Source organism: Hydractinia symbiolongicarpus, chromosome 5, assembly GCF_029227915.1.
Source record: "Hydractinia symbiolongicarpus strain clone_291-10 chromosome 5, HSymV2.1, whole genome shotgun sequence".
Classification (NCBI taxonomy): domain Eukaryota; kingdom Metazoa; phylum Cnidaria; class Hydrozoa; order Anthoathecata; family Hydractiniidae; genus Hydractinia; species Hydractinia symbiolongicarpus.
The window spans coordinates 4,757,006-4,772,206 of NC_079879.1; the positions used below are offsets into that span (position 1 = coordinate 4,757,006).

A 15,201-nucleotide genomic window follows, 5' to 3' on the forward strand; every position below is an offset into this window, starting at 1 on the left:
TCTCAGAAATTCATGTACCTGTTGCCTCCCTCGTATAGATCTTGAAACGCTGATCAAGAAAATGTATAGGATCATGTACTTTTGACCAACGGTTACGGAAATATTGTGGTTTAAAGGTTTTTTGATGACGTCATAAACCCGTTCATTCCGAAACGGATTTGGGGACCCAGGTTTGGAAAATTACCCAAATTGGTCCCAGGTGGTCCCTAGTTACCCACGCGGTTAAAAAACATTGACGTCACCACCTCGTTTCCAAGTTATTTGGCCTCAAAGTTTTAAGTGCATTGTAATGGCTTCACTAATCTTAATTAACTTTCCTTTGACGTCAATACTATTTTATCGGTAAAGTTTGGTAAATTACAGAACAATTTTATAGGCGATGTTTTATAGAATTTGTTAAAGAAAATTTTGAAGAATGTAATCCACTTTGCAAAAGTGACAGACAGACACACGGAATTAGCGTATTATTTTATAGACTAGTCGATAAGGCCCGTGGAAAAATCCACTTAGGCAGGATAACAGAGAAAAACAACCATCATTTAAATTTTGCAGACATCAGCAGAGACCTGTGAAAACCCAAAAAAAATTTTTCAGAAATATGTATACCTGTTGCCTTCATCGTATAGATCTTGAAATGCTGATCAAGAAAATGTATATGATCATGTATCTTTGACAAACGGTTGCAGAGATATCAAGGTTTAAAGGTTTTTTGATGACGTCATCAAACCGTCCATTCCGAAACGGATTCGGGGACCCAGGTTTGAAAAACTTACCCAAATTGGTCCCAGGTTGTCCCTAGTTACCCACGCGGTGAAAAAACATTGACGTCACCACCTCGTTTCCAAGTTATTTGGCCTCAAAGTTTTAAGTGCATTGTAATGGCTTCACTAATCCTAATTAACTTTCCTTTGACGTCAATACTATTTTATCGGTAAAGTTTGGTAAATTACAGAACAATTTTATAGGTGATGTTTTATAGAATTTGTTAAAGAAAATTTTGAAGAATGTAATCCACTTTGCAAAAGTGACAGACAGACACACTTAGCGTATTATTATAAGAGATAAGTCTGTCAACTTTGATGCCATTTGGAAAAAATCCTAGTATATTTAAATCATTCTTTTAAAAAACTACTTTTACCACTGCATGGAGTTTTAAGAGAGGATAAAAAAAATAAGATTTTTTCAGCATTTAACAGACAAGAAGTAAATTTGACATAGATTTATATGTTCTGGTCTGCAAAGTGCTATTAAGAATATCAAAAACCATGTTAAAAAAGAAACCTATGATCTTAAAAAACAGCAAGAAAATTTTAACTTCCTCCTATGGGGCGAAACACTATTTATGTCTGGATGACTATAAATGGTAGTTACATTTTTATTTGCATTCTAATAATACAGTTGAGATGCTGATATATTGCATAGTAGAAAATTTAGGTATAATACTAAACAACCAACTGTGTAAAAAGGTTGTAGAAACCATTACATTGCAACGTAATAACCATTCGCAAAATAAAATACCCCCTGTGAAAAAAAATCAATAAATGAAAATAATTTTATTCCTGTGATTGTCATGATATTAAACGTTTTTATGCACCTAGTTTCTAAAAACGTTAAGAATGAGATTTTGTCAAAAGTAATTACACACAGCTTAAAATAAAATGCAAAAAGTCGAGAATTGCATTAAAAGCGATTATTTCCATCAGTGTTTCTTTTCCTTTCAACTGAGAAGTTACTCAAGAAAAGTGTAAACGTCAATCCAACGTGGGTTAAAATATTTTTAGAAAAATCTGAACGTCAGATGGAAGATTCAGCATCATCTATTTCCTCCAATCCTACAAAAACTCCAGGATCTGTGAATTTGATGTTCTCTTAAGTTCTGAAAAACACGAATAAGAACAAATTTATTGCACAGAAGTATATACGTATTCAGAATCCAAGGTAATTTAAACAAAAAACGAATAAAAACTAAAGAGTCATTGTTATTTATTACAAGCTCGTGAGCTTGTATTAAAACGCAAATGTGTCCTACAAGAATGGAAATTTTTGCCTCTCTGAGCACCGACACGGGAGTCGTCGTGTGTTCGAATCTCATCTTGGTAACTATTTTTACTTTTTTTTTCTTTTTTAAAAAGATAAGACAAGTGTTCAAAACACTTGTTTAACTAACTAGTAAATAAAGGTGTTTCCACCAAACTTTTTAAAAGTGAATTTAGGCAGAATTAACTGAATTAATGAATTTCGCAAATTTTGGGGTTTGTGGGTTTGTGGTCTTTCTTCTTCCTGTCAGTCGGTTCACCCAAGACGGACCCATCGAAAATTAAAAGTTCGAGGAATTTCACGTTCAGGAAGGTCTCACAAATCAATTTTGAAAAATAAATGTGTAACAAATATTATTGCGTATCTGAATAGTAAAATATGTCGTGTCTAACTTCGTAACAAAAATCCCAATTTGATAGACAGCTTTTTGTAAACTTTATTCGCGAGGTTGTTTGCGTATATCATACGTCTTGTTACTCTTCAGTTATCTTCCTTATTTTTCCTGAAAAAGAATTTGCAGGTCGTTTTGACTAAAATCCAAATAGGTGCTCGTTTCCTAAAGCGGAGGAGTGGGTGCTCATTCAAGGGGTATGCTCAATAAAAAATTATAATTTTCCTGAAAAATTTGAATGGGAAAAGTTGGGGTTTTCAGATGAATACAAATTTTATGTTTTGTTGTTTATGCATGTGTTTCATAGCAGGTTCCAGCCCGCGACTACTACAAGGCGCTACCAACCTGCAACATATTTTTTTTTATTTTTTAATGTTCTAATTAACAAACATAAGTTGTGTTTGGCGAATATTTATTTTACAAATATTTATTTAAAAACAAATAATAGTTATTATAATAGTTAATAATATTCCGATGTATTTCGTAATCCGTATATATATAACATATTCAATATTTCTTATTTATTCTTTTTGACATAAAAATGAGAATTTTGTAAGATGTCGTTCCTGCTATTAAAAAAATGTATGTTGTCATTCGTCACAGAAACTTAAATGTTTCCTTTTGTTCTGTGTTAGGAAAACGATTTAACGAAAACAAACAAAAGTCAGAGTTGTTCATATATTTTCTTTTCTTTTTTTCTTCATTCTGTTTATCTCGTGATTGTTGAAGCGGCGGAACTCGTTTGCAATTCAACCACCGCGTTTCTTCTCTCGAAAACCGCGTTTCTTCTTTTATAATGACGCTTTTTGCAGAACAACTTAATCATCAGCCTCCTAACGGGTGGGCAAAGAAATATATAAAAAACAGCGTCCAAAGTGAAAGCTAATTGATACGTAATATATATCGAGTGTTCGATTGCTTCAGGTAAAGTTGCACCTAACTGAAATGCGAAGAAATGAATGAAGTCTGGAAGAACAATAAGTAAAATAAAAGATAATATTAACAAAGTTGGTAAATAAAATGTTGAGTTGGTTATATTAACGCGAACACTTTTTCTTCGCCCAGTTCTGTCGTTTCCTGTGTTGATATCATTACTACATTTTGCTAAATTTGCTATTTTTTTGTTTCCCTTGCGGTACACCCTAAGGACGTAAGTGTAGGTGGTACCAGCAACAATTAGAAAAATGGTCTCGATGATAGGATAGAAGTAGGTGTAGAACATCTTTCTGTAATCGAATTTATATACATAGTGAACTACGATAACAGCCAATGTAAACATGGTTGCCAGGAGCCATGTTACTAACATAACACGCTTTGTTTGCCTCGATGACCAGTACAAGGGATATTTTATATTCAAATACAACTCAAAGAATCTGTCTGTAGTAAGTAAGATCATGACAGCATAGTAGACAAAGGAAATACCAGAAAGTTGCAGAATATTCGCTACATGGTAAACATGAGTATCCAATTTGCTTTTGAAACCTTTCGTGATGTCTCTTGCTAAACCGAAAGCTGCTAGAAGTAATTCTGATGAGCTTAGGTGAATAAGAAAGATTCTTTGGCTGCCATTCATTTCAAGTTCTTTGATTTGAAGCAACAGGAACAGCCCAAACACGTGAAATAAAAATGGAAATAAATTTGCCACTACATACAACGCCAAAATGGCTGGTTCTTCTTCCATATTGTTGTGCCCAGTTTCTTGATACTAAAGAATAAAGTCATCACTGCAAACCACTTTACAAAAAATATGCATCTAAAACCCAATGCTTGAAGAAGTAAATTATAAGAGACGTTACGAGAAAATATTGCTTTGTTTATTTTTTATTTTTTTTTAAAGTTTTGATTCAAAATTTAGCAAATGTTATAGATGTAATAAATTGAAAAAGAAATTTAATATATAGTAGTAACATTCAAAACAAAATAATAAAGGAACAAATAAAAATATTAATTATTGTCTGCTTGTGTACACATTGACTGGAGTGAAAAGCTGATAACAAACAAAGAAGTATGGTTTAGCACGCGATGCAAAAACAACGAAAAACTTTTTAAGTTCTGTCTGAGTTCTTATTTACTCTGTACAAATTTTTGTACACTTTATTTCCTTTATATACAGTAATAAATGTTAAGAAAAGACAATTTTAGCATACTATTGGTGAATTAAAACGCATAGCGAAAACAGAATACATAACGAATGAACGAATATAAATAAATAATGAATAAATAGATCTATATTATTTCTTTTAGCTACACTTTTATTTAATTCTTCAACCCCTACTTCTTTGAAATACAAGTAGAAACTTTTCAAACAATTTTCAATCTAATAGTGTCAAAACAGAGAACAAAAATAAGGCGATGGTATTCTTAGCCAGGAAACCCAACATAATTTTTCTTACCACCGGGAAATCGGAATAATTGACGTGGGAAAAATTACGCTGGGTCCCAAACGAATTTTCTGCGGTCGGAATACCGACCGCACTTTTTGATTGGTTACTTCTATTGTTTTTTGCTCAACTGATCAATATCGCGAAATCCGTTCTTTCATAATGTTTTGAGCGCAATTGGTCTCATTCCCCTAAACAAACATATTTAACAGTACTAGTTAATAAGGTAGAACGTGTGTGTCCACTCTAACTTATGTGCTCATTGGTTAATTTTATTTCGGGGTTTGCTTTAAGAAATTAGTTTGTGTTGATTGTTAAATTTGAATAGGGACTTGCTCGAAGAGGAGGCTTAGTTAGCTACGCTATTGCTTTCTATAAATAGACATGGTGAATTTTACGTCCGATTTTTCAAGAGAAGGAATTGAAGTTCGCCATTCATTATTGTTGAAAAAATCATATTCCTAACAAATCTTTTGTCCAAATATATACAACATGGAAATTTTTTTTAACACAAAAAACTTCATTTTTATTTATTTGTTTATTTATTGTGAAATAATTTGCATGGCATTCTATTACATTGACCGTCTGTTTACAATGTAAAACTAAATTTTGGGTTTGCTGTAAACAATAGTAATGGCGGCAATCTTTAAAAGCAAGTGCTAATATAAGTGGAAACATCACATCTCTCATAAAACATAGAGATAGATAAAACCAATTATCTAAATACATAGAAATAACTAATATTCGAATGCAGCATTTTTTTTTTCAAAACTTCTGCAGGAAACTTTCTTTCACCGTACTTTTTCATGTGTTTAAATTATTTTTTTTCTTAAGTCGCGTTTTTAACAACGCACCAACGAAGAAAATCCGTCTACACAATGATAAGAGAAAGACTTGCTAATTTTTAAAAATTTTTTTAAAACTTAACAAAGTTATACCACAGAACTCTTGTTTTTCAGCAATGCAGTGGAATATATTTTTTTACGCAATTTATATTGGGGATCCCACCACCAACTCACTTTGTCATTATAACTTTCAAAAAATAATACTTCATAGCATGGTGACTTAGTCATCGCATTGCTAAACTTGAATCCAAAAATTCATGATTTTATTTTTAATTTTCTTTCAACTTACTTTAGTTTTTACATATTGCTTCAAATCCGAGTTTCCCCGATTTTTAGGCATAACAGCGTGCACGTCTAGCCAAATAAAGTAGCATTTTTACATGTTATTATATATCGAAATATTTATTACTATTTTTGCCTTTCAATACAGAAGGTATGTTGAAGGAAAATTAAAAAAAGAAAAGAAAATATTGTTGGTTAATTATAGTAAAAATTGTCATTTAAATTTTGCTTTGGAAATGTAAACAACACAATTGGTCCATTACGTTTGATGTAAACAACAACAACAACAAATAAAAAATATTCTAATAAATTATGAGTTAAAATAGAAAAGAATGATAAACAATGATTTATAATTTAATTAAAACTTTTTTTCAAACATACATCTGTTTTTTAAATATTATAATTAAGAAATATCTCGATTTTTAAAATAAGTTATATAAAAGAACTTCGTTACCATACCTCTCAACTCTTCCTATTAGAATTAAGGTGGCTAAATTCAAAAGTGCAACCAGCTATCAAAGTTTTCATCCCCCTTTGGATACCCCTTCCAACGAAGTAAAATGCTTAACAGTGAAAATTATTTTCTTCATCAACACTCTTAACCAAATAAAATTCGTATCAATGAAACATGCAGAATTTACTCCAATAAATTACAAACCAAATATCACACTGTGTACAAGTATTGCTATGGTAATTATTTTTTTCTTTTCATTTAAAGTTTATTCCTCGTTTTGACTAGAGTTGAATGAAAAGTTAAATAACACCTTAGTGTTATTTAACTATTTAACTTTTGTTGAAGATAAAACCAGTAAAAAATACAGTTTTCACATAAATAATTTTATAAACATTATTTACTTAATTGGCAGGGTAGATATCTCACAAAAATGTGTGTGATCTATTACAAAATGTTTCTGTAATTAAAGTATAGATCTACTTTTAAGTGGCTTTTAAATATAATAATAATTATATATTAAAATAAAAAATTAAATATAAAAATAATAACAATAAATTTGAAAGCTGATCAAAGAATGAAGTAACCGGTGAAAGCTTTTATGCTGACGAAGCAGTTTAGTAGAAAACATAGCAGTTAAAAAGTTTGTAAATTACAGAAATGCAACACTTTTATACTTTTTGACGGTCCCAAATTTTTGACAGTCCCAAATTTTAAGTAAGAAAGTAACATTCCAGCCTTTACACGCTCTTTTAGGACATCTTTTGAAACAAACTTTTTGTTCGGATTTTTCCAAATTCTATTTCCCTAAAAGATTTTTTTGTTATAAAATCTTTTATTCGTGAAAATATTATATTTTATATAATTATTATATAGCCTTATTATATGGAAAAATGAAAAAAGAGACCTAAAAAAACAGTACACATTATTTCAGCTAAAAAAATATCTAATCCATACTACTTTTGAAATTTTTTTTACTTCCATGATTGTAATGGTTGCTTTCACTGCGTGGAAAACATCTTTAACGCTTGATAGATTTCACATAACATCCAAAAGCAACAATGTAAACTTTGAAACACTTCGGTAAGCACACAGTATATTTACCGTGCCTAAATGATTACATCTATTAAAAATATCGATTAAAATATCAGTGAAACTACAATGTTTTTATTTTCACTGTCTTTAATAGTTTTGTCGGGTCAATTAATTCATTCTCATATAGCCACGTGGAAAGTAGATGAAAGTAACGAACTTCCCAACATTCAAAATTCAAAGATAACAAAAAAAGATGGAGAGGAGAGAAAAGTTGTTGATATAATTCGGGAGAAGTTTGAATGTGATTATGCTCATAAAATTGTACGAGATATACACAGTGAAAAAGAAATGGTTTGGGATGAAGAGTTGGCTTATCAGGCCGAAAAATGGGCAATACATTTAGCCACGGAAGTTGGAGAAATTGAGCATTCTTCCTTCACTTTTCCAAATGGATCGCGGTACGGCGAGAATCTCTACCAGCATGATCACGGTGCACCGGCTGGATGTAATTTAGCTGTACATGCTTGGTATAGGTACTTTCATCATCAATATATTTTTGTTTGCACCCCAACAACAACAATAATAACAACAACCAACAACAACACAAACAACAACAACAACAGCATTAACAACAACAACAACAACAACAACATTGTGTGCAATAATTCGTCGTCCAACGAAGCATGACACTTACAAAACAAAACATGCAATGTTATTACCTTTCATGTAAACTGTTTTAATTTAGTTTATTTCGTTTTTATAGCGAAATTCACAAATACGATTACGATCACCCAGGTAAAACAAAGTCTCAAGGCCACTTCACTCAACTTATTTGGAATGAAACAACACATTTTGGAGTTGGAATTGCTTTTGAACCTAAATCGACAAGATCATTTATCGTTGCTAGGTATGTACCCCCTGGCAACTGGGATGTTGATGACTACAAGAATGATGTGTGGAGACCAAAGCCAGGTAATCAGCAATAAGAAATTCAAGTAAATAGAGTTTTAAGGTTCAACAACTTCATATAGCAATATACCATTAATATACCAATTTCAAAATGTTTTTTTTTTAAGAAAATGTATATAAACTACGTAACAGCGTTATGTCCACTTTAAAGGAATTTTTAGATATTATTTCTGTTACTTTATTACTGACTAGTCAATAAAGCCCGTGGAAAAATCCACTGAAGCAGGATACAATTAAAAAATAAGCGTCATATGAATTTTGATGACGTCAGCAACCCATCTGCAAAAAGAATCAGAACCTTGTTTTTACGTTGCCTTTATTGTGTGGACCTTAAAGCGCTGATCAAGAAAATATATATAATCACGTGCTTTTGATGAATGGTTAATGGGATTTACGTGTTTAAAAATTTTGCTGACGTCAGCAAAGTCCCTAATAAAAGTACAGAAAATTATTTTTTCAAATTTGTATACCCGTTGCCTTTATGTTATAGCTCTTGAAACGCTGATCAAGAAAATGTATAGGATCATGTACTTTTGACCAACGGTTACGGAAATATTGTGGTTTAAAGGTTTTTTGATGACGTCATAAACCTGTTCATTCCGAAACGGATTTGGGGACCCAGGTTTGGAAAATTACCCAAATTGATCCCGTCGTCCCTAGTTACCCACTTGGTGAAATAACATTGACGTCACCAACTTGTTTCCAAGTTATTTGCCCTCAAAATTTTAGGTGCACTGTAATGGCTTCATTAATTTAATATAGGATATTTTAGATGTTTTGCTGAAGTCAGCAGTGAAGATCCCAAAAAAGTTAGAGAAATTTATTTATTCTTTTATTGTAATGTGTAGAGGTTGAAACGCTGATCAAAATAATGTATAGGATGATATGTTTTCGAGGAACGCAAAAGGAGATATAAGGGTTTAAAAATTGTGCTGACGTCAGCAAAGGCCCGTGAAAACACAAAAATTTTTTTTTCAGAAATTCATGTACCTGTTGCCTCCCTCGTATAGATCTTGAAACTCTGACCAAGAAAATGTATAGGATCATGTACTTTTGACAAACGGTTGCAGAGATATTAGAGTTTGAAGGTTTTTTTAATGACGTCATCAACCCGTCCATTCCGAAACGGATTTGGGGACCTAGGTTTAGGAAAATTACCCAAATTGGTCCCAGGTGGTCCCTAGTTACCCACGCGGTGAAAAATCAATGACGTCACCACCTCGTTTCCAAGTTACTTGGCCTCAAAGTTTTAAGTGCACTATAATGGCTTCACTAATCTTAATTAACTTTCCTTTGACGTCAATACTATTTTAACGTTAAGGTTTGGTAAATTACAGAACAATGTTATAGGAGATGTTTTATAGAATTTGTTAAAGAAAATTGTGAAAATATAATCCACTTTGCAAAAGTCACAGCAGACAGACAGAACTGGCGTATTATTATATAGACTAGTCGATAAGGCCCGTGGAAAAATCCACTTAGGCAGAAGGACAATGGAAAAGTAGGTTGTTTTAGATTTTTTGCTGACGTCAGCAGTGCAATTACAAAAATATTTGGCGAAATTTAGTTTATTCGTTGCCTGTACTATGCAGATGTTAAAACGCTGACCAAGAAAATGTATACGATCATATCTTTTTGATAAGCAGTTAATAAGACATAAGGGTTTTAACATTTTGCTGATGTCAGCAATGGCCAGTCAAACCCCCCAAATTTTTTTTTTAGAAATTTGTATACCTGCTGCCTTCATTGTATAGATCTCAAAACGCTGATCAAGAAAATGTATAGGATCGCGTATTTTTGGCAAACGGTTGCAGAGATATTAGGATTTGAAGGTTTTTCGATGACGTCATCAACCCGTCCATTCCGAAACGGATTCGGGGACCCAGGTTTGGGAAAATTACCCAAATTGGTCCTAGTTGGTCCCTAGTTACCCACGCGGTGAAAAATCATTGACGTCACCACCTCGTTTCCAAGTTATTTGGCCTCAAAGTTTTAGGTGCACTGTAATGGCTTCATTAATTTAATATAGGATATTGACGTTAAAGTAGTGTTATTTTCGTCGCGTCGTAACGTCAGAAAATTTAACATATTAGACATGCATTTTTCGGCAACATCAAAGGAAAATGAAGACATCCACTTTGCCTGTCACAGACACACAGACAGACACACTTAGCGTATTATTATATATAAACTAGTCGATAAAGCCCGTGGAAAAATCCACTGAGGCAGGATAAATATGAAAAATAAGCGTCATTCGAATTTTGATGACGTCAGCAACACATTCACAAAATGAAAGAACCTTGTTTTCACGTTGCCTCTACTGTGTAGAGCTTAAACTGCTGATCAAGAAAATGTATATGATCATGTGCTATTGACGAACGGTTAAGAAGATATAAGGGTTCAAAGATTTTGCTGACGTCAGCAATGGCCTGTCAAGGTCTTAAAATTTTTTTTTAGAAATTTGTGTACATGTTGCCTTCATCGTATAGATCTTAAAATGCTGAGCAAGAAAATGTATAGGATCATGTACTTTTGACAAACGTTTGCAGAGATAGTAGGGTTTAAGGGTTTTTTGAAGACGTCATCAACCCGTCCATTCTGAAACGGATTCGGGGACCCAGGTTTAGGAAAATTACCCAAATTGCTCCTAGGTGGTCCCTAGTTACCCACGCGGTGAAAAATCATTGACGTCACCACCTCGTTTCCAAGTTATTTGGCCTTAAAGTTTTAAGTGCTCTGTAATGGCTTCATTAATTTAATATAGGATATTGACGTTAAAGGAGTGTTATTGGCGTCGTGCCGTAACGTCATAATATTTAACTTTTGAGACATACTTATTTCGGCAACTCCAAAGAAAATTTCGGCGACATCAAAGGAAAATGACGATATCCACTATGACCGTCACATACACTTCGTATTATTATATTAGACTAGTCAATAAGGCCCGTGGAAAAATCCACTAAGGCGCAGAAGAACAATGGAAAATTAGGTTGCTTTAGATTTTTTGCTGACGTCAACAGTGCATATACAAAAAGAAAATTGGTGAAATTTAATCATTTGTTGTCTGTAATGTGCAGAGGTTAAAACGCTGATCGAAATAATGTATAGTATCGTATGTTTTTGAAAAGAGCCTAAGGAGATATAGGGTATAAAAATTTTGCTGACGTCAGCAAAGTTCCTACCAAAAGTTCCAAAGAAAAATTTCTTCACAAATTCGTACACCCGTTGCATTCATCATATAGATCTTGAAATGCTGATCAAGAAAATGTATAGGAACATGAACTTTTGACATATTGGATATGCATTTTTCGGCAACATCAAAGGAAAATGACGATATCCACTTTGCCTGTTACAGACACACGGAACTGGCGTATTATTATATAGATAATCCACTTAAATTTGTTATGCTTCTTATCACAAAAAAAGGTTTGTTGATAATTTTATTAAGAAGGCTGAAAAAGAAACGTTTTAAACGAAATCCCGTGGAGATATCCACTCAATAACATTTAAAATTTATAGTATGTTTCTTATCAAAAAATCATTTGTTGTCAGTTTCATTTTAAAACAAAACAATTAAAACTTTTGAACGAAATTGAAAACTATAATAAAAACGTTAATTGCCTGTGACTTTACTCGTATAACAATTTATAACAAAGCTCCCGTCAAGGTAAATTTAAATTCGCATGCAATAAAATATAAACAGCGAAATTCATTGTTCTTTTCGCCAAAACGTTTTGTTGTTAATTCCATTCAAGCGGGAATAAATGAAATCATATAACAGTAGACAATAGACACGTGCTTAAGGGAATAATAAAAATTAATTATCCGTGATTTTGTTTAATAAAGTTTACATAATTACACAAAGGTTTTATGAGAACAATAAAATAAATTAACCGTGACTTTTTTAAAACAAAATTAATTTGAAAGAGCACACAAAAGACAGAACAAAAATAAAAGTTTAGCAAAAGTGACATGTTACCCGGCTGTTTCTTTAGAAAAAACAACACAACCACTTTGCTTGTTACGAAACTGGCGTATTATTATATAGATATTTAGTTCCGTGGAAATATCCACTATAGATACCAAATAAAAAACAGCGAAATAGTGAGCCAAATTAACCATAAAATTCATTGTTCTTTTCGTCAAAACGTTTTGTTGATAATTCCATTCAAGCGGGAATAAATAAAACCAATATGTTTTTCATATAACAGTAGATAATAGACACGTGCTAAAGGGATAGCAAAAATTAATTACCCATGACTTTTGTGTAATTAAGTCATTACATAAAGGTTTTTATAAGAACAAGAAGCCCTGGGGGCTCTAAGAATTTTCGCTCGCTACCAAAATATTTGATGACAACCTGCTAATTCGTTGTTATAATGCCAAACATTCGAAGAGGTTTGGTGCTTAAAGCTCTGAAGATAAAACACACAAGTGACATTACATATTAGAACAAACGCAAACAAAACGAAACGTGTCATAATAAACTCACACTTTAAAAGAAATTGCGAACAAAAATTATAGCCTATCATTCATGGTTGAAAGTCATCCGATTGAAACGTTTATGGTCTTAAACGGCATTTAGTTGACAAAAAAACAAAATTTTGATAGCACCATCATGTTCAGCATACTTTTTTTATTAACTGTGCCAAATATTGTGGAAAAAAAGTAGTTTTAATTTTTGAACCAATTTTGGCGTAAAATAACATTTAGGTAACAAAAAATCAGAGGAACGTGAAATCCCAGGGTCGATTTTTTCTCAAAAAATGCTCCAAAAGAAAAAACGACGGTTTTAAAGAATTTCCTACGCCTTCGGGCGCGGAAATTCAACAATAAAATAAGTTACCGTAACTTTTTTTAAAAGAAAAATTTTAAACCAGTTTGAAAAATCAAAAAAAAGACAGAATAAAAATAAAAGTTTAGCAAAAGTGACATGTTACCGCGGCTGTTTCTCTAGAAAAAAGAACACACCACTTTGCCTGTTACAGACACACGGAACTGGCGTATTATTATATAGATTATTTCACAGGTTCGCATATACCCTCGATAAAAGAACTAGTTCCAGTGGGGGCACGTGACCCTGTGATGGTAGAAGTGGGTTATTTTAAAGAAGACAACGATAACAAGAAACCTCCGTGTGTTGATACGACTGATTGCTCGTATTATATTCAACAAGGAGATTGCACACATCCAACGTACAAGAAAGCCATGCAACAGATGTGTTACAAAAGTTGTGGCGGATGTACTCCAGGTGACCCCATTGATGGAGGGTGGACAAATTGGCATGAAGTTGACATATGTACTGCAACTTGTGGTGGAGGGCTCGTTATGTCGTACAGATTTTGTACTAAGCCTTTTCCAAAATATGGTGGCAAACCTTGTGAAGGGCAACGGGTAAAGAAAACTGATTGTAACACACAACCCTGCCCGGAAAAAAATGTTGTAAAAACAACCGCGGTAACAAGTGAGGCTAGCACAACAAAGAGTCCAAACAAAAGTTCCTTACGTACCACCAGTGGACCATTCGTGTATTCCACCACTAATTCCGGAGAAACAATCCCAAAACAAACATGCAAGGATAAAAATAAATGGTGTCCAGAATATGAAGAGTTAGGTTACTGTACCGGTAGCAAGTATTCACAATGGATGTTTTTAAATTGTAAATATTCATGTGATGTGTGTGATAGCAAAAGATTTATACCTTAATAATCTTAGCAAACACGAAGCCTAACCAGCTTCAAAACTCACGCCTTTATTTACAGTTTTCTACACCTGTTTGCACTCCATCTAGTCCTTCATTATCAACAATACTTTCGCTCTGCTGTTGAAGATTTTAAAATATTACCGCAAATCTGGCTGTATCACAACTTGTTTTTTCACAAGCATTTATCCGGCATTTTATTTTCTTAACAAATTTCACCGCCAATAAAAGATAAGTTAACTTTCAAAAATTTTTCTCGCCAAGCATTTGTTTCGAGTCCGCTAGTGATTATGTAATGTTTTTGTGACTAACCAATGAGCGTAAATTCCGCCCGCGTTAAAATTGCACGTCCTGGACTGTGCTGAAGTTTAAGTATCACCATATTTGAGCATCCTCTTTCAGTACGCATGTTATGAAAAAACATCGCTCTCGTAACTGATGACTGAAAGAGAAGCAAGGATTTAATTTAGGAAATTTAAAACTACTGTTTTGGAAGGAATGGTGATTATTATAAGAAACAGTTATTATGTTTTGTAAAAGTTATCTTTGAATTCCTAAAATTCCGAAATTAGTTTTTTTATTCACTTTCTTCGAAAATACTTTATATGACTTTCAGTAAGACATATATAGGGTAAATAAAATCCTATATTAAACTTTCTACTCTCAACCCCGGAAAACTTCCTACAAGACAGCTAATGTCAAAGGAAATTTCGCTAATGATGTTACAGATGTTCTTTATCTGATGCAGTTACGGATTACCAGTTTAAATTATTTACTGTATGCAAACAGGCAATGGTCGCAACCTTGTCTGGAGTTCTACGTTTTAGAATGAAAAAATAAGACAACTCCTTTCCCACCTAATCTAGTTGTTATCTTGATCCACGAAGATGAATATCAGTACAAAAAAGGACCATTCTATCATGCTATGTAAGTTACATCTAGCTTTGGATGGAAGGTTTCCCCCTTTATTTGACTGAACTATTTACTCTTTTGTTTAAAGTGTTTGTAAATCTACTGGTTTCTAATTGTGCCTTCGAAAGAGCGAATTCTGATTTCTTGCATTTTCGTTTTGAAGCAGATGTTAAATCTGTTCATAGACAATCAGAACT

At 32.9% G+C, this 15,201-nt stretch overlaps 2 protein-coding genes across 2 annotated transcripts; one reads left to right on the plus strand and one right to left on the minus strand.

The window, feature by feature from the left end:
* Nucleotides 1–1,985: 1,985 nt before the first annotated feature.
* Nucleotides 1,986–6,557, minus strand: LOC130644295 (uncharacterized). Its single transcript, XM_057449834.1, has 2 exons — nt 6,396–6,557; nt 1,986–4,133 (listed from the first exon to the last, which is right to left on the minus strand). The coding sequence occupies exon 2, from the start codon at nt 4,107–4,109 to the stop codon at nt 3,138–3,140; it is 972 nt and encodes a 323-aa protein (XP_057305817.1). The 5' UTR covers nt 4,110–4,133; nt 6,396–6,557; the 3' UTR covers nt 1,986–3,137.
* Nucleotides 6,558–7,339: 782 nt separating this feature from the next.
* On the plus strand, nt 7,340–15,089 carry LOC130644299 (ectin-like). Its single transcript, XM_057449839.1, has 3 exons — nt 7,340–7,955; nt 8,186–8,394; nt 13,421–15,089. Exons 1-3 carry the CDS (start codon nt 7,549–7,551, stop codon nt 14,095–14,097), a joined length of 1,293 nt encoding a protein of 430 aa, XP_057305822.1. The 5' UTR covers nt 7,340–7,548; the 3' UTR covers nt 14,098–15,089.
* The last annotated feature ends 112 nt before the right edge of the window (nt 15,090–15,201 follow it).

Excerpts from the sequence above, each read along its gene's own strand:
- LOC130644299 (XM_057449839.1), top strand. The coding sequence starts at position 7,549 with ATGTTTTTATTTTCACTGTCTTTAATAGTTTTGTCGGGTCAATTAATT. Across the intron at positions 7,956-8,185 it reads GCTGTACATGCTTGGTATAG|CGAAATTCACAAATACGATT; the intron begins GTACTTTCATCA and ends TCGTTTTTATAG. Across the intron at positions 8,395-13,420 it reads TGTGTGGAGACCAAAGCCAG|GTTCGCATATACCCTCGATA; the intron begins GTAATCAGCAAT and ends ATTATTTCACAG.
- LOC130644295 (XM_057449834.1), bottom strand. The coding sequence starts at position 4,109 with ATGGAAGAAGAACCAGCCATTTTGGCGTTGTATGTAGTGGCAAATTTA.